Source organism: Meles meles, chromosome 1 (assembly GCF_922984935.1).
Source record: "Meles meles chromosome 1, mMelMel3.1 paternal haplotype, whole genome shotgun sequence".
NCBI classification, from domain to species: domain Eukaryota; kingdom Metazoa; phylum Chordata; class Mammalia; order Carnivora; family Mustelidae; genus Meles; species Meles meles.
This window is the reverse complement of record NC_060066.1, coordinates 204,273,195-204,294,505: the sequence shown is the minus strand read 5'-3', so window position 1 is coordinate 204,294,505 and position 21,311 is coordinate 204,273,195. Positions and strand designations below refer to the sequence as shown.

Genomic DNA, 21,311 nt, shown 5'->3' with positions numbered 1-21,311 from the left:
AAGGGGACACGTATGTGGCTCAGAATCCCACCTCCAGCCTTTAACCCTTCCTAAGCCTGGGGCGGGAAAACTTTCTGAAAGAGCCAAATAGCTTTGCAGGTCAAGAGGTAAAATGGAATATATTAGGTGGGGACTTACACAACCATTTAAAAATGTAATCATTTAAAAATATAAACACCATCTGTAGCTGGTGGGCCCTACCAAAACAGGTGATGGGCGGGATTTGACATAGGGGGCCACAGTTTTGGTGAGTGCTTCTCCAGGCCCTTGTGTCCTGTATCTCTAAATTGTGACCAGGCCTCGTCTTTTGGGCAGTTGTGAGAGTCCATACCCCAGATATAAGGTGTGTATCTGGCAGCGTTTAGCACGTGATAACAACACAATCTTAAAAGCTCTATGGAGTGGAGGGCTCCCCAGGTCCCAGGCACTGCTCTGAGGACATGAATTCATGAACTCCTCTGACCCTATGAAGCAGGTACCACCATGAGCTCCAACATACAGATGAAGAAACGGAGGCTCAGATTGGCACAGTCACTTGCTTAAGGCAGAGCTGGGATTTGAACCCCCATAGTTGAGCTCCAGAGAGCTTGCACTTGATGACCAGGGTCTGCTGCTCAAGGAGACCTTCCTGCTTCATTCACAAGCACCCGAAAGGCATCTAACATGAGCTGGGACACAGGTTACGTCCAAGCCACGGGCGACACACAAGGGTGACACCCCTAGTTGGGGACGGTGTCCCTCTGTTAGTTTTGTGCAGACCCCGATTTCCCTCCTGAGTGACAGGTGTGGCATTTCTGAGCCTGGGCTTGGGGACACAAGGGAGGGGAGGGGAAGGGGAGGAAGTCCAGGAAGGTTGAGTCCTGTGGACAAAGACGTGGGTGGGGTAGGAAGAGAAACTAGAGGGAGATTCTAAAAGAATGAGATTCACATCCAGTTCATGGCCTGGTACAGTCTGGAGGCAGGAGGATGGACCAATGGACCTCTCAAGGCAGCATCCTTCCTCCTTGTTGAGCTGGGGATTGTGTGACCTGCAGGAAAAAAACCCCTTTGTGGGTGTGAATGTTCTCCTTACATGGGTGTTCAAAACCCCCTTTTCAATTTCATTTGAAGCAGACTGAGCTTGGAGAGACAGGATCTGAGAGGACTCACAAAAGCTTCCTTTTTCCGGGTGACTCTGGAGAAGTTTTAGTTTATTATGGTATTGACGGTTTAAGGACTGAATATTTGGGTTGGCCTCAAATTCCTATGCTGGCATCTGACCACCCCTCCCCCCACCCAAGGCGATGGTGTCAGGAGGTGGAGCCTCTGGGTTAGGTCACAAGGGTAGCATGCTCAGAAACGAGGTGGGTGTCCTTGTGAAAGGGACCCCAGAGAGCTCCCTTGCCCAACAAAGACACAGAGAGAAGAGCCCATCTAGGGGGCAGGATAGGGCCGTCACCAGACCCCGGATGCGTCAGCTCCTTGATCTTAGAATTCCCAGCCTCCGGAACTGTGAGAGGCCAATTTCCGTGCTTCATAAACCACTTAATCTCCGGTGTTCTGTGAGAGCCGCCCCAACTGCCTAAGATAGACATAAATAGAGTCATTAGCATCTTTTCATCTAATCAGATTAGAGAGTCAGTTCCAGAAACCCCAGAACCAACTCAGAAAACTGAGCCTCAAAATCCTCTTCCTCTAGACCCACTCTGGGGTCTCGAAATCTGCGTGAGTCTGGGTTCTCCAGGGAAGCCGAGGCTGAGGAGTCTCACGGGTCTGCCATCTGCCGTCTGCGAGCTGGGGACCCGGGAAAGCCCATGGGGGTGATTCTGTCCTGAGTCCAGAGACCTGAGAACTCGGGGAGCCCATTGTCAAGGGTAGGAGAAGATGAGAGGAGAGGTCCCAGCCCAGGCAGTGAGACTGGAGATAAAGAAGCAAATCCCTGGGGCGCCTGGGTGGCTCAGTGGGTTAAAGAAGCAAATCCCTCCTTCCTCTGCCTTTTGTTCTGTTGGAGGGCCCCATGGATTGGGTGCTGCCCACCCACTCGGGGATAAGCTACTTTACTGAGGCCCCTGATTCACATGCTAATCTCCCCCCAAACACCCTTATGGAGGCCCTGGAAATCCTGTTTCATCTGGGCGCCCCATGACCCATTCAAGTTGACAGGTACGCTTAACCCTCAGGATTGGGCAGGGAACAGTTTGCATTTACATGTCCAGTGACACCAGTATCAAAGAATCCCACTAATTTTTTTTTTTAAGAGGGAGAGAGCGAGTGCATGTGAGTGGGGCAGGAGGGAGAGGGAGAGAGAGCAGTCGGGCCCCTAACCGAAATGAGCCACCCCGGTGCAACCCCCCCCACAACTAAAATGTTACAGTGGGGGGGTAGGGGGCGGGAATTCCAGACCAGCAGCAATGCCTTTCCCTGTTTATAGGATGCAGTGGGGTTTTTTTTTCCTGTACTTTTACTGGTGTTATTTATTTTCTACAATAGACAGATGTTCTTGAAGTCACCAACAGGAGAAGTCATTAAAGATAAAAATATTGATAAGAGCAGGCTGTGTCTCTTCTTCCAGAACCCAGTGGGAAGTTACCTTCTCCATGGAAAAACCATCCCATTTGTACAGCGGACGTTTGTCATCCTGGTCTTTCCCCAACTCCTTCTTATCTTGCTGACAAGGAGAAGGATGGAGAAGGGGGTTCTGAGCAAGTGTAGCTCACAGGAGCATGACTCCAGCAGTCCATGGTGAAGGGAGGTACTCACAAGCAGCAGCTTTGGAAATAAAATAAAAGAGGCCGATCTTGTAGCCAGTGGGGGAGTCTCTTGAGTGTTTTGATTCCAAGCTCTTCTGACACCTTAGAGCTCCCATGTGAACCCCAAGACCACTGGCTGCCACAGGGTGACCTTCACGCCAAGATATGAGTCCAAACGTCCAACATCAGAGTCAGGGATTCGTGAGAAAGGTACAGAATCCTATACCTGCGGGATTTTTCTTCTTGGAGCTTGTTCTATAGGATGATCTCTGTTAATGTTGAAGGATGGTCCTGTTGACGTGTTTTCATTAAAGCAGTGGATGGCATCTAAGCAGTGTTTAGCTTACCGTAAATACTGTAAAATGCTGGCGATTCCCCCACCCTGTTTCCGGTGCTGGGGACACTGCAGCGAGCAGACAGACGAAGTCCATCCCCTCCTGGAGCTGACATTCTAATCAGCGGGGTAGGAGGGTATCTATCAGTCCTTGGTGATAAGTATACATCAATTAAAACCACGTGTCAGACAGAGGCATTGTTATGCAAAGTACAGTAATTTCAGGGTTAGGAAAGAAGTTAGGTGGGAATTCTAGAGAATTTTAGACTGGGTGGTCAAGAAAGGCTTCTGTGGGTGGCGGGGTTTGGGGATCCATGACAGTGAGCAGGGGTCTAAAGGAAATGCGTAGGCAAGACTTGCACATAGCTGGGATGTGACAGTGTTCCAGGAAGAAGAAACAGCAGGTGCAAAGGTCCCGAGGTAGGCATGAACTTGGGGTACTTATGGAAAAACAAAAAGGCCAGTATGGCTGGAATGGGGTGAGCGAGACCGTGTGGTAAGAAGCAAGGGAGTGAGAGCCAGGCTGTCTGGACCACAAGGCTTTGGCTCTCACTGTCCAGTTAGCTGGGAGCAGGGGAGTGGTGTGATCTCGGTGATCCTTCCAAACACTCCCAAATGCTGTGGTCTCAAATAAACATGTTTTATCAGCAGCTTAAAACGACACCCATGTCTTGTCTCACACTTCTGTAGGTCAGCAGTCCCCAAGGGCTAGGCTCACTTCCTTGCTCTGAGTCTCACAAAGTCAAAACCAAGGTGCTGGCCTCTGGGCCCACCTCTGGAGACTCTGGGGGGAATCCACTTCTGATCTCATTGGGGCCACTGCGGAATTCAGTCCCTCATGGGTAATGGGACTGAGGTTTTTGTTTCCCTGCTGGTGCTCCATGGCGACTGTTTGTTCTTTGTTTCGACAGCCTGTCCACATCCCTTCTCTGGCCAGCAAGGGCACGCCAAGTCCTTCTTGGACCTTGACGTTCTTTGACCTCCACCCCATGAGACGTCTACTGGCAGGAAACCTACTTGGGTAGGTGCGAGTGTCTCTCCTGGAGAACTTGAAAATCTGGAATTACAAAGTCAGGTCAACAATTCCAATCTCCATTACACTCTTGCTGAGCATTTATTAAGCACTTCTGTATTCCTAAGAGTTGTTGTGCACTATGGAAGGATTAAGGGAGAAAAAAAAAGCAACAATGGAAAATTTCATCTCACTGGGGAGCTGGGACTAATGGTGCAGAAAGCAAGCCATGGATTTGGTAGAATACAAGAGCACTCGGTGCTTAAGCATGCAAAAGCATGCCAGAATCTGCCGGAAGGTATGGTTCTGTGTTTATGCATCTCCCACCAAATTAATTCATGGCTCTTTTCAAACGCCTGGGCCCAGTGGCTGACAGGTGTTTCATAAATGTTTGTCCACTAAGTGGATGAGTCCATGGGCTTCAGGTTTCCTCCCTGATAAATGGGGTATTGGCTTCCCCACAGGCTCGTGGGAAGATCAGATACAGAAGGGCTTGTCTTCTTGGAAAAGGCAAAGCAGATTCAAATGTCATGCTTTTTGAGAGATGTCAAAAATTGGCTTTGATGGGCCCCTAGGAGAGAAATGTGGTGGAGGGGGAGAGCATTCACCTCAAAAGCAAGTAAGTGGCTGACTTTCTTATGGGATATCCTGCGTGCCCCTGGGAGGAAAGGCAAGGATCCCAGGGGGCGCAAGGGCATGGTGAAGGCAAAACCTTCATCTTCTTCATTACCTCCCAGCAGGCCTCCCTGCCCAGAGCTGGCTAAGGACAGAGATCAGCTCCCCTGGGAAGAAAGGGGGCTGGCCAGTTGTCCCTTGGGGCTAAGATTAATATTTTAATGACACAATAGGCTTTATGTGTCATACGCCCAAACTGGAAACCACCTAAAACATCCCTCAATGGTAGAATGGATAAATGAATTGTGGCATCTCATACAACAGAATATCACCCAGGGAATTTTTTTTTTTTTTTTTAAAGCACCAAGTTCTGATAAATGCAGTGCAGAGATGAGTGTCACAGACGCCGGGCTGAGACAAAGTAGCCGGACACAAGAGGGCACCTCTTGCGTGATTCTGTTTATACGAGGGCCAAGAAGCAAAGCCATCTATGATGGCAAAGCCAGAAGCGTGGTTATCCTTGGCGTGGGGGTAGGGCCTGGCGAGGAGCTCGGGGAACCCGCCAGGGCTGCGGGGAGCTTTCTGTGTTTTCATCCCGGGGAGTGCTTCCGTGAGTGTGTGATCTGTAAAAATTCATCGAGCTGCTCCCTTGAGATGTGTGCATTTCACCATAAACTCTCCCTGTAAAAAGAAATCAAATGGTGCCCACCGCGGTAGCGTCGACCACGTATTGGGAGATACGTTAGTGCCGTCCGTCTCGTCTCTCCGACCCCCGGGGGGAGGCATCCGGATTCCTAACTGGGTGGATGAAAAGCTGAAGCCTCCTGTTCCCAGAGTTAGGATGCCGCAGAACAAGAGGCCCGTGTGTTTTCAGGGTCTGACTCAAGCCCCTTCCTACCAGCAGGGCTGGCTGGCGTGCACACGGCAGGCTTACCATTCTTGTGTGAGTTGAACTAGAACTATCATTTGAGTCTGCTTTGCTCTGTTCTTGCATTTGTATCCCTGTGACAAGCTGGACCCACACGGAGTCTGTCCAACTCTTCCCCTGACGCCTTTCTGTCTTTCCCGGGAAGCCTCAAGCCCCAGAGGATGGGAAGGAAGAGTCTCCTACTCTCCCCGCGCCAACCCTCTTGCCGCCCATCAAACCCCTCCACTCAGTAAGATGCCTACAATCTGTACCCTGGCCTGCAGCAGGAAGAAGTTAGATGGTGAACGAATCAGCCCCCGATAGCCTTCGGGTGACGAGAAGGCACTCTATAACGGAAGAGCTGTAATAGGTTGATGTTTATCTTGCAAGACATGTGCGTTTAATAAAGTATTAATATGAAGACCAGATTGCTTCTCCTGCCAAGCAAGCAGGCTGAGCGAGATTAGCAAGGAGGGGGGCGCCGAGGGGTCTCCTGGGAGGAAGGAGCCCTGAAGACTCTCCTTTGTGAGCTAGAACTCCTTTGCTTTGCAGAATAAATGCATTTTGCCTAGGGTGACCATAAAGAACTTTCTCCTAGGATTCTTGTATCAGAAAATCAATGTAGGTTCTGGAGGGCAGGAAAGATGCTCTGATGGAGTGAGTTGATCCATGTCGGTGGGGAAGAAGCTTGGGTGAAAGTCAGCCTTTAGGCCCAGCCGGTGCGGGGGTCCTGTGGAGGGAGAACTTTCCAGAAATCTCCATTCCCAGCTTCACATGGCTGAGTGTTTGGAGATTCTCTCTGTCTCCCGTGCCTGCAAACTTGCAAGCGCCTGTTCATACCATCTAGATGTTTGCTTGCCTCCCTATTGACATTTGAGGCTGGACAGTTCTTGGCTGAAGGGACTCACCCTGTTCATTCTAGGGTGTTGGCAGCATCCCTGGGGTCTACACAGTGGGCGCCCACAGAAGCCCCCACCAGCTGTGACAGCCGAAAACTTATCTCCAGACATCGCCATATGTGCCCCAGGGGCAGGGGGTGCAGAAATTGGCCCTGGTTGAGACCACTCTATTTCTGATGGTTTCTGGAATGATAATTTGAAATCTCATGGACCAGAAGACTTCCACCCTGCCTGTAGAGTCTTAACATAGGGGCTTCGATTCTGCCAAACGAGCCCCCAGTCATCAGCGGGAAGCTCTGCCACATGCTGAAGTTCTTCAGCGGCTGGTGCAGACCCAGTGAGCAAAGCCAACCTCATTCAGAAGACCTGGAAATGGACGGTCGAAGGAAACCGTTGTTACTGAGCAGATTTCCGCTTGCAAATTTCCAGATCCTTTGGTGCCAACGTGAGGGAATCTGGTCTAACGCAGGCTGCCTTTTTGGGAGAGAAAAATAAAAGATCAAAAAAATTAAGGATTCCTTTATTGTGCCTTTAGCTTCTGAGCCCAGCAATTAATTCTTATATGCTAAAGGACTTCTGTGTTTATGAGGCATTATTATTTAATGTAGACCTATTTTAAATTGTAATTTTTTTCATTAAGTTGCCTCGTTTTACTGATTAAGACCAGTTTATAACCCAGCTTAGACTGTGTTCCTTGAGTAATAACTATTTTTCTTTCAAAATGTTCCTTAATAACTTATCACCCATATTTTAATTTTTATTCTAAGTCAGTGAAGGCTCCCTGTGGCTCACGAGTTGGTGCTCATGATCCTGCATGATGTCTGAGGATGCCAGGCTGCCAGGCCCTCTGTGTGCTTTGCTTCAAAAATCCCCATGGAGGAAACAAGACGGCATCAGCTAGTGCTGCTCAGACTGTATGCTCCCAAGGCTTATCTCAAACAGCCAACAAAAATGGGCCATCTGCCCCAAAGCCTTCTAGCAAAGTCCTCAGAGTGGCCTTGCTCAGTGGAAGAGGGTAGAGGGCGTGGGGGAAGGGGGCGGCTGTGGCAGGGGAGTGATGACCAGGCTGGTGGTGCCTGCTCCGGTTCCAGGTGCCAGGCACTGAACTAGGCTCCTTGCAGGGGCCGGTCTACCTGCATCTGCCTTGTCCCCATCCCTCCCAGCCCTAAGAAGGAAGGATGAGTATTCCCATTTGGCAGAGGTGGAAACAGACCCAAGGCAGTGAAACAGCTCACTCGGAGCTGCGGGGTTGGCTGTGACCATGTCATGCTTCTCCCCACATCTGCCTGGTTCCTGAGCCTGAGACCATAACCTCTCAACACCAGTGCTCCCTGACATTCACCCCATACAAAGGGGGCCAGCTTCTCCAGTGGCTCTTTTCAGATCACTTTCGCCTCTGGTTTCTGTTTGGCATCACCATTGCCCAGAGCAATAAGCACTGTGAACCCTTTTTTCCAAGGAGACACCTGAGGCCCAGAGAGGGATGGGGACTTGCCCTCTGTATCCATGGCAGGACAAGCGGGGTCTTTGGCTTCAAGGCCTGGAGCTGTTTCCTTTCCTTCCTGCCACTGCCCGTGGCTTCCACATTGGCAGCTGTGCGGGTAGCCCTGACCGGGGCGGCTCTGACCGCAGCGATAGCTTGTCAGGCATTTCCTGGGCATCCTGCATCACAGGTCTCTCAGCCTTCTGCCTCCCAGCGGGCCCAGCTGTTCTTTGGATGCTGGGCTGACCCAGAGATAAAGCAGTGGTGGTTCCCCTCACCCACGCCCAAGGACACAGAGAAAGTTCCAAGAGGACGCCAGGCTGTCAGATGAAGGCTGCTGGAGGGAAGACGATGGTGTGGCAGAGGGGTTCACGGGACTAAACTCAGGAGACTGGGATCCTGGTCTTAAATTGCTTGTTGATTGTCTCTTTGACCTGGGCCATGGCCCTCCCTTTCTCTGGGCCTCAGTTTACCCATCTGTATAACAGAAGGGTTTTGATTTGAGAAGAAGAAGGCCACTTCTCTGTGATGGGAAGAGTGCTTTGGGAGCCCAGCTCAATGACACGGTCGCCAGAACCATTGATTGATTTTGTTGCTTATTTCTTTTTTTTTTTTTTAAGATTTTATTTACGTGACAGACAGAGATCACAAGTAGGCAGAGAGACAGGCAGAGACAGAGGGGGAAGCAGGCTCCCTGCTGAGCAGAGAGCCCGATGTGGGGCTCGCTCCCAGGACCCTGAGACCATGACCTGAGTTGAAGGCAGAGGCTTTAACCCACGGAGCCACCCAGGCGCCCCTTGTTGCTTATTTCTTAATCTGCCTGTTCACTTGGTTTTCACCGAGAATCTTCTGAGCACCTACTAAGCACGCTATCTTAGTGGAATGTGTTGCTGCAACAAGATCTCAGTGGCTTAAACACAGTAAGATTTTATTCCTCACCCATATCACTGTCCATCGGGGACCACGTCATTCCCTGCTGTCACTCAAGCATCCAGGCTCTTTCCCCCTTATGACTCCGCCCCCTTCCAGGTCCTCAGTGCCCTCTCCATCCAGGCAGCTGGCACAGAGAGAGGGTATGGAGGATGGCACGGGCCGTTCCCAGGGCCTGGGTCTGGAAATCACACTCCACTGCCAGGGTTTAGTCACGTGGACCCACCATACTGCAAGGGAGGCTGGGAAATGTCACCCAGTACCCGAGGGAAGAGGGATAGGGTGGCTTGGGGATCACGCACGCACACAGGGCAGGCACCGTGTATAAAACAGAGCAAGGACAGTTTCCCACCCTGGAGTGGACTTGGGTGGAGGAGCCTGGGACAAGCAGAGCGTGAGACCTGCTTAGCCGGTCCCCACCAACATCCTGCCGTCAGCATCCTATTGTCAACCCAGGACTTGCTGCCTCGTGAAGCTTCTCCCCAGTCCCGTCACTCTCCTGGCATACATCTCAGAGGCAAGGGGACTAACCAAACAAATCCTGCCTTTCTCTGTCCTCAGTGTCTCCCATCCACAAAATGGGAAGAAAAATGACCTCTGCTGGCTCTCTAGGGAACTGGAGGGCTATCAGGTATCTGCGAAGGGTCACAGAACAGCCTTCCCCAGCCTTTTTATTAATAGTATAACCACATCATTATCAATAATGAAACACAAATTAATAATAAATAAACAAACTAATGATAAATAATACATACGTCATGAATAATACATTAGTACTACAAGGCTTTTGAGCATCTATTGCCTCTGACAGAGGGGAATTTGATTAGCTGGCTGGAGATCACAGAATGGGAATATTTCACAAGAACCTGGAGGTTGGGACAGGGGATGGAGGCCCAAAAGTGGTAGGCACATTTCCCCACAAAGCCTGCAAAATGTTTGAGGCTTCCGGTGAGTCCGAGCTGAGCCAGGGGAGGTGAGAATCAGGAGTCTGAGGGTGAGGACTCCCCTTCTCGATGTTCTTTCATGGTCCAAATTTAGGGTGAAAAGCCATAGCTCAATAAGGCAAAAAAAAAAAAAAAAGAAAAGAAAAAGAAAAGAAAAAAACACCACAAACAAATGAACAAACCAAAAATAACCCTTCCAACCCCAACAGAATTGGATGCTATGGCCAAGGCTAGGCCAGCTGAAGTTATCTGTAGAATTTATTAGTTCAGCCATGGATTCATTCATTCTTTCTTTCTTTCATTCATTCATATGCTTTTAATGCCGTCAGTGTGGTCAACAGCATGCTACGCCCTACTTATACGGTTACTGAGACGTGCTTTTGGTTCCCCAAGAACTCACAGTCCATGGTAGTAGGAGACAGATCAGCCACAAAGGGTATCACCATGCAGTGTGTTAGGGTTATAATAGGTGCTCTGAGGGGAGCACTTAACCCCAGCTTAGGGGTGCTGGGCACGGGCTGGATGAAGTAGCGGTGGGTGTCATGGGGCCTCTCCTGTAAGTGGTGTCTAAGCTAAGCCCTGAAGGGCATATCAAAACAGTGAGAGTAAAGCGATGGCAGGTATTCTAGGCAGAAGCATGGTAGGTGCACACGCCCAGTAGCCCCAGGAAGTCTAGCATATTTGGGGAACACTAAGTAATTTAGGATGGCTGAGGCTCAGCATACAAACGGCAGGGGGACAAGAGATGAGCTGGGGCGAGGCAGGCCATGAGTGCAAAGGGACAGGGTTTGACTTCATCCCCCAGACAAAGAAGGATGTGGAGCGGAGTGTGACGTCCATACACTAGGCTACAGCATAATCTTCATTTGTCCAGGACTGCACGGCTCACTGGGTGCTGTCATATGCATTGTTTGTGGGATGGCTCGTCTGCTACCTCATTTGTGCAGGACACTGTCTGAGCACCTACCACGTGCCAAGCATCATACAGGGAACTGGAGATGCACACGGGGTCCCTAACCTTAAGAACCTCCCAGTCTTCCGGCAGAGACACACACAAAGAATCGTGCGCTACATTACAGTCGGTGTGGACGGCTGTGATTGAGATGTTTATAAGGGTCTGGGAGCTCAGAAGAGGGAGTATCAGACTCAGATAAATCCAGGAAGGGGTGACTGTTTCATTGAACCTGGAAGGACAGGTACAGATTTCACTGGGTGAACTCAGAGAGGGCCATTCCAGGAAGAGCAAAGAGCACAGACACAAAGAAGAGCCTGAGCGGGTGTGGAAGGGGTGGTGGGTGGGTTGCACGGCAGCACAGACGCGGCAGGAGACTGATTGAGTTGGAGAGGCTGGGAGAGGCGAGATCATTAGGGGCCCGGCTGGCCATGACAGAGTCTGAACTTGATCCTGAATTGGAAGGCAATGGGGTGGGGAAATTGAATGGCATTAGCCAGAGAGGTGTTGTTATCGTATCTGCATTTTAGAGATGTCCCTGAGACCCCAGGTGGTGGTGCCTTTGAGTGCCTGGGCTGGAAGGTAGACATCAACAAGCTGACTGAACAGGATCCTGGGGAGGAATTTGAGGGGCCCAGACCAAGGCAGGATCGGTGCCGGGCAGACACAGTTTTGAGAGCTACTGGGGAGGAAGAATTGATCCACCCTAGAGACAGGTGAGCTGTTAACTTCTGTTCTCTCAGAGGCTTTCTTTTCTTAAAAGACCCCCTCCACCCTCTGCCCCACCTCTCAACCTGGTTCCTGGCTGGGAGCACCTGTTAGCCCAGCATGGAAGGTGTATTTCACAGAACGCTCTGTACCTGCCCGAAAGATCTGGTTGCAGTAATTGTTTTGTTGTATTAATATTTATTACGGTAGTGATGATGCGGCACAGGGAGCCCAGGGAGGTTGTCATCAATACCACCCTATGGCATTTATCTTGATGAGATAGGGTGACCTCCTTTCTTCATGAGTGGTGGTGCATGGAGCTCCTCTTATCACACGGAGATAAATCCCAGCCCCACACAAAGGGGAGGGTGTCATCGGGAATTTATGTGACCCCGACTCCCATGGTCTACCCCAGCGGGGTCTTAAATCCAGCTGGTGAAACTGCTGCCACCACCTGACTCTGTCTGCCCCAGGTCACGTCTTGGTGAGTCCAGGCTGATTCTCCCAGGGGAGTGGGGTCCATGAGACCCTGCATCAGTTCTGCATGCCCAGCCACAGGAGGAGGCGAGACACTGTCCCTGCCCGCCTGCAGGGAGCTCCTAGTCTGATGGCAGACACAGCCCTTTGATTCTTCTCTAGCTATTTTACATCAAAAAGTGATGGCTTGAGTGACACAAAACAGGTACTTTGAGACCACAGTGACTGTCCAGAGCTGGGATCAGGGGACTGTATGTCAGGGATGTGATAAAACAAATTCATTCATCAAGGCTTGGGGTCTCTCATGGCCCTAGAAACATTCTCAGACACAGATTCCTGGCCTTCCTAGCATCCTCTGCTGGCTTTGAACTTGAAAATGGCCTCAGCTACCAGTCATCCTGCTATCCCTTGTGGAGGTGCTGTGTCCTGCTGATCTAGCCTGACGTCTGACCCTGCCCACTTGGAGCGAGGTTTCCCGTGTACTTCTGGGCACCCAACCCTCTGACTCACTCCTGTTTTTAGCTTGCTTGCCATTGGAGAGCAATGGGCCGGGGGTGGGGGATGGGGAAGCATTGTGTCCTGTGGGAGGGATGGCAAAGGACTACCAGATTCAGAATCAAAGGGCCGGCCTGTGGGTACCTGAGTGGCTCAGTCGGTTAAGTGTCTGCCTTTGCCTTGGGACTTGATCCCCAGGGTCCTGGGATGGGGCCCTGTACCAGGCTCCCTGCTCAGAGGGGAGTCTGCTTCTTCCTCTGCCCCTCCCCACACTCATGCTCGCTCTCTCCCTCTGCCTGCCACTCCCCCTGCTTGTGCTCTCCCTCTCTATGTGTCAGATAAATAATGAATAAAATCTTCAAAAACAAAAAACAAAAAAAAACCCAAAGGACCGGCTTGCTGAACCTGCTTCTGTGTGATCATGAGGACGCCATTCTCTATCCCAGAGCCTCTGTCTCCTCACCTGTAAAATGGGGACACTGTCCCACAGGGTTGCCATGGTGATCAGTGAGCTAATAATTACCAATATCCTTTGAAAATCGCCAAGCACTGATCACATGTCTTTGGCTCAGTTTTGGGTTCCTTCAGCACATATTTATGAAATTCCTTTTAAAATGTCAGGAACTGTTCCAGTTTCTAGGGATAAAGTAGTGGTTAAAAAAAAAAACACAAAAGTCAAGGACCTCTGGTGTGAAGTGATGAAGATCAGCCTCCCTTTATCTCCCACTCATATGACTGTGAGACCTGGACAGAATGTATGGACACCTATTTGGAAAAATCAGAAACATAAATACTAGCAGGTGGTTTGAACACTAGAATTTGAAGTGCCCCTGAAAGAAAGAGTATGAATAAGTCTGTAAACCAGACTCTCATAAGGTAGTACTTAAAATGTCCAAGATACAAACTAAAATCACTTGACACAGAAAGAATCATGAAAATCTCAATTCACACAGGCAGACAATCAGCAGGCTCCAGTGACAAGGTGACAGCTGTGTTGGAAATATCTGACAAGGACTTTAAAGTAGGTATTATAAAAATGCTTGGACAGGCAATCACAAATAGTCTTGAAACAAATATTAAAATAGAAAGGCTCGGCAAAGAAATAGAAGGTATAAAGGAGAACCGGACAGAAACTCCAGAACTGAAAAACACAATAACTGAAATGAAAGCCCGCCAGATGGACTCAGTAGCAGGACAGAGATGACTGAGGAAAGTCTGTGAACTTGAAATAGATCAACAGAAATTATCCAGTCTGAGCACTAGGGCAAGAAGTTTGAAATATACACACATATGCATACACAAAGGCTTCACTCCCATGGAGCTTCCAACCTGGTTGGGTATGGGAGAGGGTGGAGGGAAATATCAGTAGACAATAAGCAAATAAATATGTACCAGGATGTAATAAATGTTTAAAAAAGAATAAAGCAGGGTAAAGAGCAAGAGAAGGACAGGATACTATTTCATGAAGGTAGTTGGAAAAGGTCTCTCCAAAGAGGTGGCAGTTGAGCCGCAGAACTGAGGGGTTGAGCCCTGTGGGTATGGAGGGAAAGATTTTTCTGAGAGGTGGACCAGCAAGTGCAAAGGCCCTGAGGTGGGGATATGCTTGGAGTCTTTGGGATTGGGCAGAGTTCATTGTGCGTGGGTGGAGGGGATGAGGAAGAGAGTGAGGGGAGATGAAATCAGAGAGGTAGGTAGGGCAAAGGTGGGAGCAGGGACACTAGTTGGGAGGCATTGCAGTTGACCAGTGACAAATGATGGTGGCCAGGCCCAGAGAGGTAGCTAAAAAGAGGGAGGGGTGAGGGATTGGATTCTGGGTATATTTTATAAGGATGGCAGGCCTTGCAAGTGTTCCCGGAGCTAAGGGGGGGAACATCACTTCCATTCTGGGCCTGTTTTGTTGAGGTAGCTGCAGACATCCAAGAGTGAATCAAGCAGTGATGTGGTGGCCTATGTTTGGGGTCCTTAACCAACCTGCTGCAAGGTACCTGGTTACGAGTGTTGGCAGCCGGGCCACTGGAGGAAGCAAGGAGACCGGACGCCAGCCCTACACAGTGTTCGCAGGAGAAGCAGGACACTGTTCAGAATGCGGCAGTAGCTCTCTCCCCTGACACTAAGCCTGTCACTTCCAGCAGCCACCTTGCTCAGGTGGACACCCACTGTTTGCCGCTCGGGGGCCCTGCTCTATGGTGGCTCAGCAAGGGGCATTCCCTGTGGGTTCTGTTGCCTCTCTTCGTAGCTCGTGCTGCCCGTGGTCTTTGCTCTACTCTGTCTGTCTGTCTGCTCACTCAGTCAGTGTGTCTTCTATCCTTCCATGGTGGCCGCTCACCACCCACTGCTAATTTTCTCCTTTGGATGGAGTTCTCCTGCCTGACCCTCAGGAGAGACTCCCTGGATACCCAAAGGCAGTCTGGGCAGATGTGGTCAGAGAGGCAGGTGCAGAAGGCACCTGAGTCTATAGAGAGCCCTGGCCAGGGCCACGTCACACAAGGCCACAGGGAAGAGTTGCTTGTATGGTAGTCCCCCTGGGAAACCACCCGCTCTAACTATGGGCAGTCTAGGGCATGGGCACAACCCATCTGTGCTTTCGTCCAACAGAGACTCTGATTTAGGCATGATCCGGGCACATCAGTACCACAGCATCTAGATCCAGCTCGTGGCCTCCTTACCGGTCAATGTTCACCAAAGAAATCATCACAAGCCCTTCTCTGTGTCCTAAGTGGGAGGGAGGAAGGGGTATGTTGGGACCGTGGCAGCCTGGGGAGTCAGGAAAAGTCTTCCTGAGGAAGTGAGATTTCCATTAATCCTTGCAGGTGAACGGCAGTTTCCCAAGCCAAGAGTGAGGGTTCGGGTTGGGGGGACCACCTGTGCTAGGACCCAGCTGAGAGAGGGGGTGCTGTTTGTGAGGAGGAGTGGGGGCTGGACAGGGAGCTTGGGCTGGGCATGCACCAGATGCCCCCAAGAGGATTCAAGACGTTTCCCACGGAGCGACTGGAAGCTCTGAAGGCCACTAAGAAAGCCAGGGGTGTGCATTTCAGAGGAAGCAGCCTGGCTGCTGGCAGAGGATGCTGGAAGGGCATGAATGGATGCAGGAAGTCGAAGCCGGACCCCAGCCCACAAATTACTTCCTTAACCACCAATGCCTGCTGAATCTGCGCAGAGTCGAGCACCAAGAAGGAGGTCACCATTGACTCTACCGTCTTTGAGTTGGTCAAGAGACGTATGTCTCATTGCTGAACTAGATAGAGAGGTTTCAGCAATGTGCCAGGGCCATCCACGGGTCGTGGTGCGATTGTAACTTTGCCAGGGACATTCTGTTTTGGAGCTGCTGAAAGTCCCCATCCCGGGAAACCCGTCAGTCTGGATGGACGGAAACATCTGGTCACCCCAAACATAACTGCTCTCTCTTTTCACTGCATCAAGGCAGGCCTGGACCCCTCCCGTGGCAGCCCTCGCTGGCCCTCTGAGCAGGACAAGGGGAGAGGGAGAGAAGGGGCGCTGGGATATGACAAGGCAGGTTTCCGGACAGAAGAGCTATTTGTCACCAGCTCGTCCTGGGTGGACGCCTGGTTCCTAAATATTGCCTGTGATTTTGCTAAATGTATCTTAACAGGAGTGATGTGAATGCAGTCAGAGATAGAGGGGGAGAGTGATGGCCCCATTCGGGATAATGAACTGCTTCGTTAAGATGAATCCGGCTCCACTCCTGATCCTGCTTCTTCATACCGTGCTTGGCGGCTTTCATGCAAAAGGCTGATTGGTGGCAAATTTAACGCAGAGAAGGACAGAGCTCCGTCTTTAGCTGGTGGCTGATTAATTGAGAAATTCACTTCTCGGAGGAATGGGGTTGAGTCGTACCAGGAAGGAAGGGGGCAAGATTCGGGCTCAGTTGCCATCTGACATGGGATTGATTGGAGCTGGAAAGCTCTAAAAATCCAGTTTATTCCTCATTTTAGGGAGAGGGAGACTGAAGCCCAAAGAGGGACAGCCTGCCTGAGGTCCCGGAGCTGGTTGGCGGCATAGCCGAGGCCAGAACTCAGGTTTCTTGGGCTCTTTTGACTATGCTCGCCGCGTCCTGGCTGGTGGATGAGCCCATCTCCCCCGACCCCTGCCTGCTCAGCTGCTCCTTCCCACCAGCCCAGACCTGAGCAGTAGCTAGAAGCAGGGTGGGGAGGGGACAGGTCCTCAGTCCTGCTCAAATCTCTTCTCTATGGTTCCCTGTCCTCTGCCTTGGGGGAAGGATGCCATGTGGGTCTCCTGGCTCTGATCCCTGGTCACCTCTGACTCTCCTACTCCTTGACTAACTTCCGGATGTCCGACTCTTCCCACCTCTATCCAGGACCAGATGTCTCAGCTGGACAGTGGGAAGTGGGAAGGAATGGAGGTCTGGGAAGCCAGGAAGCACGGTGCCCGCTCACCCTGGTCAGGAGCGCCTCCCTATGTGGGCAGGGCTTCACCAACCTGTGATTATTCCCATCTCTGCATTACACCTGGGGAAACTGAGTCCTGTGGTGGCCACCTAGCTTGCCCAGGTCACTGCCGCGTGGTAGAGCGAGAAACTTGAACCAGATAACTGGCTTCAAATTTGCTGGAGGCACGTGGGTGGGGGAAGCAAAGGAAGTGAGGGAGGAACTTGCAGAGAACAGCGTTCAGGAGGTGATGGGATTCAGTGAAACAGGAGCTGGAGAAATGTTTGTCGGACCTAGAGAACTTCCCGTGTATTTTTCTTTTGCAAAAACCTCCTTGGCCGCGAACCCTTGCTGTCCTCTCTCCTGTGTGTGACTGCATCTGCAAAGGTGATTTCTCACCTGTGATCCAGGTGTTGATTGGCGTTGACGGGATCTTCTCCTGGTACATCTATCAGAAAATTGCCTTGTCGCCTGACTCTCCCCTGCCTCCCCTCATGCCTCCCCTCTGCCCCCCTAGTGATCCTCCCTCCAGATCTGAGGCTGCTATGCCCACGCACCACGCACCACCTGAGGCTTGTCCTGGCCTTGGATAGGAAGCACCCACGCCCTGAACCGCACCGTTCCTGCTCGGTGACAGCAGCATTCGCAGGGCGGTGGCAGCAGGGGGGTGGGGAGCCCACACCACCTACACGTAGGAGAGCTCCAAAAGCGGTCCCTGTCAAATCTCATTTCCATACTCCGCTGACATTAGTGAAGCTCGCATTCCAGAAGGAGAGGCAGATGTGCAAACAGACAGCTACACGCCAGCATGACACAGGCAGCAAGCACGGTGTCGCACAGGTTGTTGGGCGTGCTGGTGACTGACCGGGGGCGGGGCGCTGGGACTGCGGGAATGTGGCGCGCCCCGGGTGGAGACTTTAGTTCCTGTGGTGGTGGCTGGAGCCCTTCCCTTGACTCCCCTCCCCGGGCCACTACTAGGCTGGGAGCTCTCACCCTGGCCCCCACCCTCCGAGCAGGAGGACCTTGGGAAGCAGAGACAGTCCCTTCTGCCTCGGGTTAGGTCCCTGTTCCTGGTGTGTGTTCCAAGGGACTGAGCACGGCCAGGAGGAGGGGAGGCACACGGACTCAGGGGCCTGCGGTGGGCTGAGTGCCCCGCTCAGCTTTGTACCCTCCCTTCACCCCTGACCCTGGTTCTCCTCCTACAAGATGCTGAGTCTTACAGGATCCAGAGTGTACCGTGTTATGAAAAAATGTCCTACTACCCTGGCCCAAACTGAGGGAGGACCCTGAGCACACTCCAGCTTCAGGGCCTTTGCTCATGTGCCGTTCTCCATCCGGAATGCTTTCCCCCTAGATACCTGCATGGCTCACACTTGCCTTTAGGCTGGCCCCCTCGGAGAGGCCTCCTGGGCCACCCAGTCCAGAGCAGCCCCTGCTCCGCTGCTCCTGATGCCCTGCCCTCGTTTGCTTTCTTCATGGCATCTGTCCCCGGCTGCCGTGTTGCCCATCATTCACACATTTGACTGTTGTCCCCTCTTCTGGAACGTCAGCTCCTTGAGGGTAGGATTTGCCTGTTGCATCTCTCGTGCCTGGAGGAGTGCCTGGGACTGCCTAGGTTCCCAACAATATTTTTTCATGAATGAAGGCAAGACAGAAAGCCGGAAGGAGAGGAATCATGGTGGGGGGGGGGTGGGGGTGGAGAGCACCCTTAGTTTTGTTCCGCGCTGTGTTGGTAATAGAAATCTCGTTGCCTGAAACATCTATTAGAAGCTCCCTCGGTCTACACGCTTTGGGAAATGCAGGCTTAAGGCATCAGAAGCACCGCACTCATGCTCCCTCCTTCTAAATCTCCTCTTCGGGGGTCCCATGTGCCCCTGCGCCCCGGCCCCGCTGTGCCGGGGGCTCTGCACTGCTCTCACGCTGCGCGCCTCTGAGTCCTGTGCCCCGGACCTTCTGCCTCACCTTGTGGGGCTCCTAACCCAACCAGCAGTTACCAGAGCTTCAGCTGTTCCCCACCCCACCCCGGCCTCACCGGCTTCCCCCCTGTAATTCCCCCCTGGTTTGCCAACAAATGGCGACCCTGCAGGCTGGCATCTCCATCCTCCCCCGCCCCAGCTCGCCTCACACGCACGTGCCATCAGCACCCACCGTAGGCCGGCCGCAGGATTCACCCAGCCGAGAATGTGTGCTTCCCACCTCCTTCCGGTGGGAGGGAGCCCCTCTCTGGTCTTGAGCTCTTTGGCCATCTGGCTTGCAGCTTCGAAGGCGAGACCCTCAGGGAGGGCTGCCCCACTGAACAGGGGAGCCCGGGGGTCCGCCCAGGGCTGGGAATGACCACAGACAGGATCAGGTACTGGACTTCTGCCACAGCCCCCCAGGAACACTCTGCCTCCTCCCTGGGGCTGGATGTGAAGTGTCTGCCAGCCCTTCCCCTCCCTCTCCCATCAGGAGACAGGCTATATAGAGCCTAGTGGTCAGAATGGAACAGAAGGTCGGGCATCCGTCCCAGCTCTGTTATTTACAGCCGTGTGATCTTGGTGGGTTACTCTGCCTCTCTGTTTCCCCATAGAAAGTGGGAATAACACTGGTTCCTCTCTCCTGGGGTTGTCAGGACAGGTAAATGAGTGGTTTAGCCCAGGACCTGCCTCAGAGTAGGTCCCATGAAAATGTAACTGGTTATTACTATTTCCTGCTTAGGACTGGCTTGCCCGGGGTCTTCTCGGTCATTGGGCTTCATCCCACTGAGGACAGTGGGTTTTTTGTCATGGTTGGGGACCCAGCTGGGCTTGGGGACTTCTCCGATGGTCCAGACTAGAAAGATTTCCCTCCCCTTCCATAGCCCCCCACCTTGACCTGCCCACTGAGGGTGACCAGGTTGCGAATCTGTCCCCAAACTGTGCCTGCCTAGAGGACAGAGCAATGCTGGGACCATCCTGCTTCCCGGATCATGGCCCTGCTCACCGCAGGTCAGAGCAAACTTGGGGGCTGAATGAATGATGAAAGGAGGGAACAGAATTGGTCCTTCCAGCTGGTTCCAGTCCCTGCTCTCAAGGACCATGCAGGCACTGTTGAGGCTCTCACTGGAGGTGAGCCCCTGCCTTACCCCTCACCCTGGCCTGTTGGGACCTGAAGCCTGGTACCACACAAGTCGATTCTGACTGCAGCTTCCAGATTGATCCTGCAGAGCTCGATTCTTGGTTCGCCCCCCACCCCGCCTCAGGAGTGTTGTAACCATTAAGCTCCAGGCAGGGGTCAGGGCCCTGGGCTCGATCCATTCAGGTTGCTTGCACAATTGAAATCCCCAAACCCATTCTGGCTAGTTTTCTCATTAAGACAATCGGACTGGATTGATCCATTAGATCAATGGATGGACATCAGCCGGTGGGAAGCCAATCAGAGGGGCCTGGATGATCAGCCCAAGAATGAGGTCCCCTCCTGAGCTGGAGTGAGCCTGGCCCTCCGGGATGGGGCTGTGGGAGGCTATGGAGAGGGTCAGAGGCTTCACCAAGCTGGACTTGGGTGTGGGGACAGGAGTGTACCCCAGGGGGTGGCCACCAGGAGCAGCTGGGGCGCCGGGGTGTGGACTCCTTCCAAGGCCTTGAGCTCATTGTCATCCCTTTGCCACCGTGGCCTTGGGGGGAGCTTCCTCTCCCCTTGTGGGGCACTGTGTGTGACATGGGAGACTAGGAGAGCTCCTCGGGGAGCTCTTCCCCTTCACCAGCAGTAATCTGGTTACAAGGCTCGGGATGGAGGGGTCTGGGCACCTAGAACACCGTTTCCCGACGTGGGTTCCGTGGCACCCTGATGGCACAGGATAGTGACAAGGCATCAGGGATGGCTAAGAGAAATCCTGGGTTAGATGAATTTCCACAATGTCATTTCCTGTGGGGCTTCGCTGGCTAATTTGAATCAAGACCCCATTAAAAGGGAGAAGGAAGGAGGTATATTGTTTGACCACAGGACCGTTTCTCTGGGACGTCTTGTAGAACCACAGGAAGGCATTTTCTCCAGCTGCCAGCAGGTAGTTTGAAGGGAAAATTGATGCCAAGAAGAAGTGTTTCGGGACTGGATGGACCCGCAAGGGCTAGGGAGGTTCTTAGGGTGGAGTCGTCGATGAGAGGGAAGAAGAGAGTGATGAGTGGGACCAATCCCGCGGGATCCAGGGCGAACAGCACCCTCCCCCGCAAACTGCTGTGCTAAGCTCTCTCCGGCCCTGCCTGGTCAGCCCAGCCCTTCTGCTCCCCCCATGCCCTCACCTCCCTTCTCCTTTTTCTCATAGGCTACCTGACTGTCAACATTGAGCCTCTCCCACCCGTGGTGGCTGGTGACGCCGTGACCTTGAAGTGTAACTTCAAGACGGATGGTCGCATGCGTGAGATCGTGTGGTACCGGGTAAGTTGCCGCAGCTCTCCCCTCCGCG

General features: G+C 52.3%; 1 protein-coding gene across 1 annotated transcript in view; it reads left to right on the top strand.

Annotated features, from left to right (window-relative positions):
* IGSF21 (immunoglobin superfamily member 21) overlaps nucleotides 1-21,311 on the top strand; it is a 235,192-nt gene that overhangs the window by 78,999 nt on the left and 134,882 nt on the right. Inside the window, exon 2 of the mRNA XM_045998080.1 lies at nucleotides 21,171-21,283. Within this exon, the coding sequence (XP_045854036.1) occupies nucleotides 21,171-21,283 (113 nt within the window). The remainder of the gene's footprint in view (nucleotides 1-21,170; nucleotides 21,284-21,311) is intronic.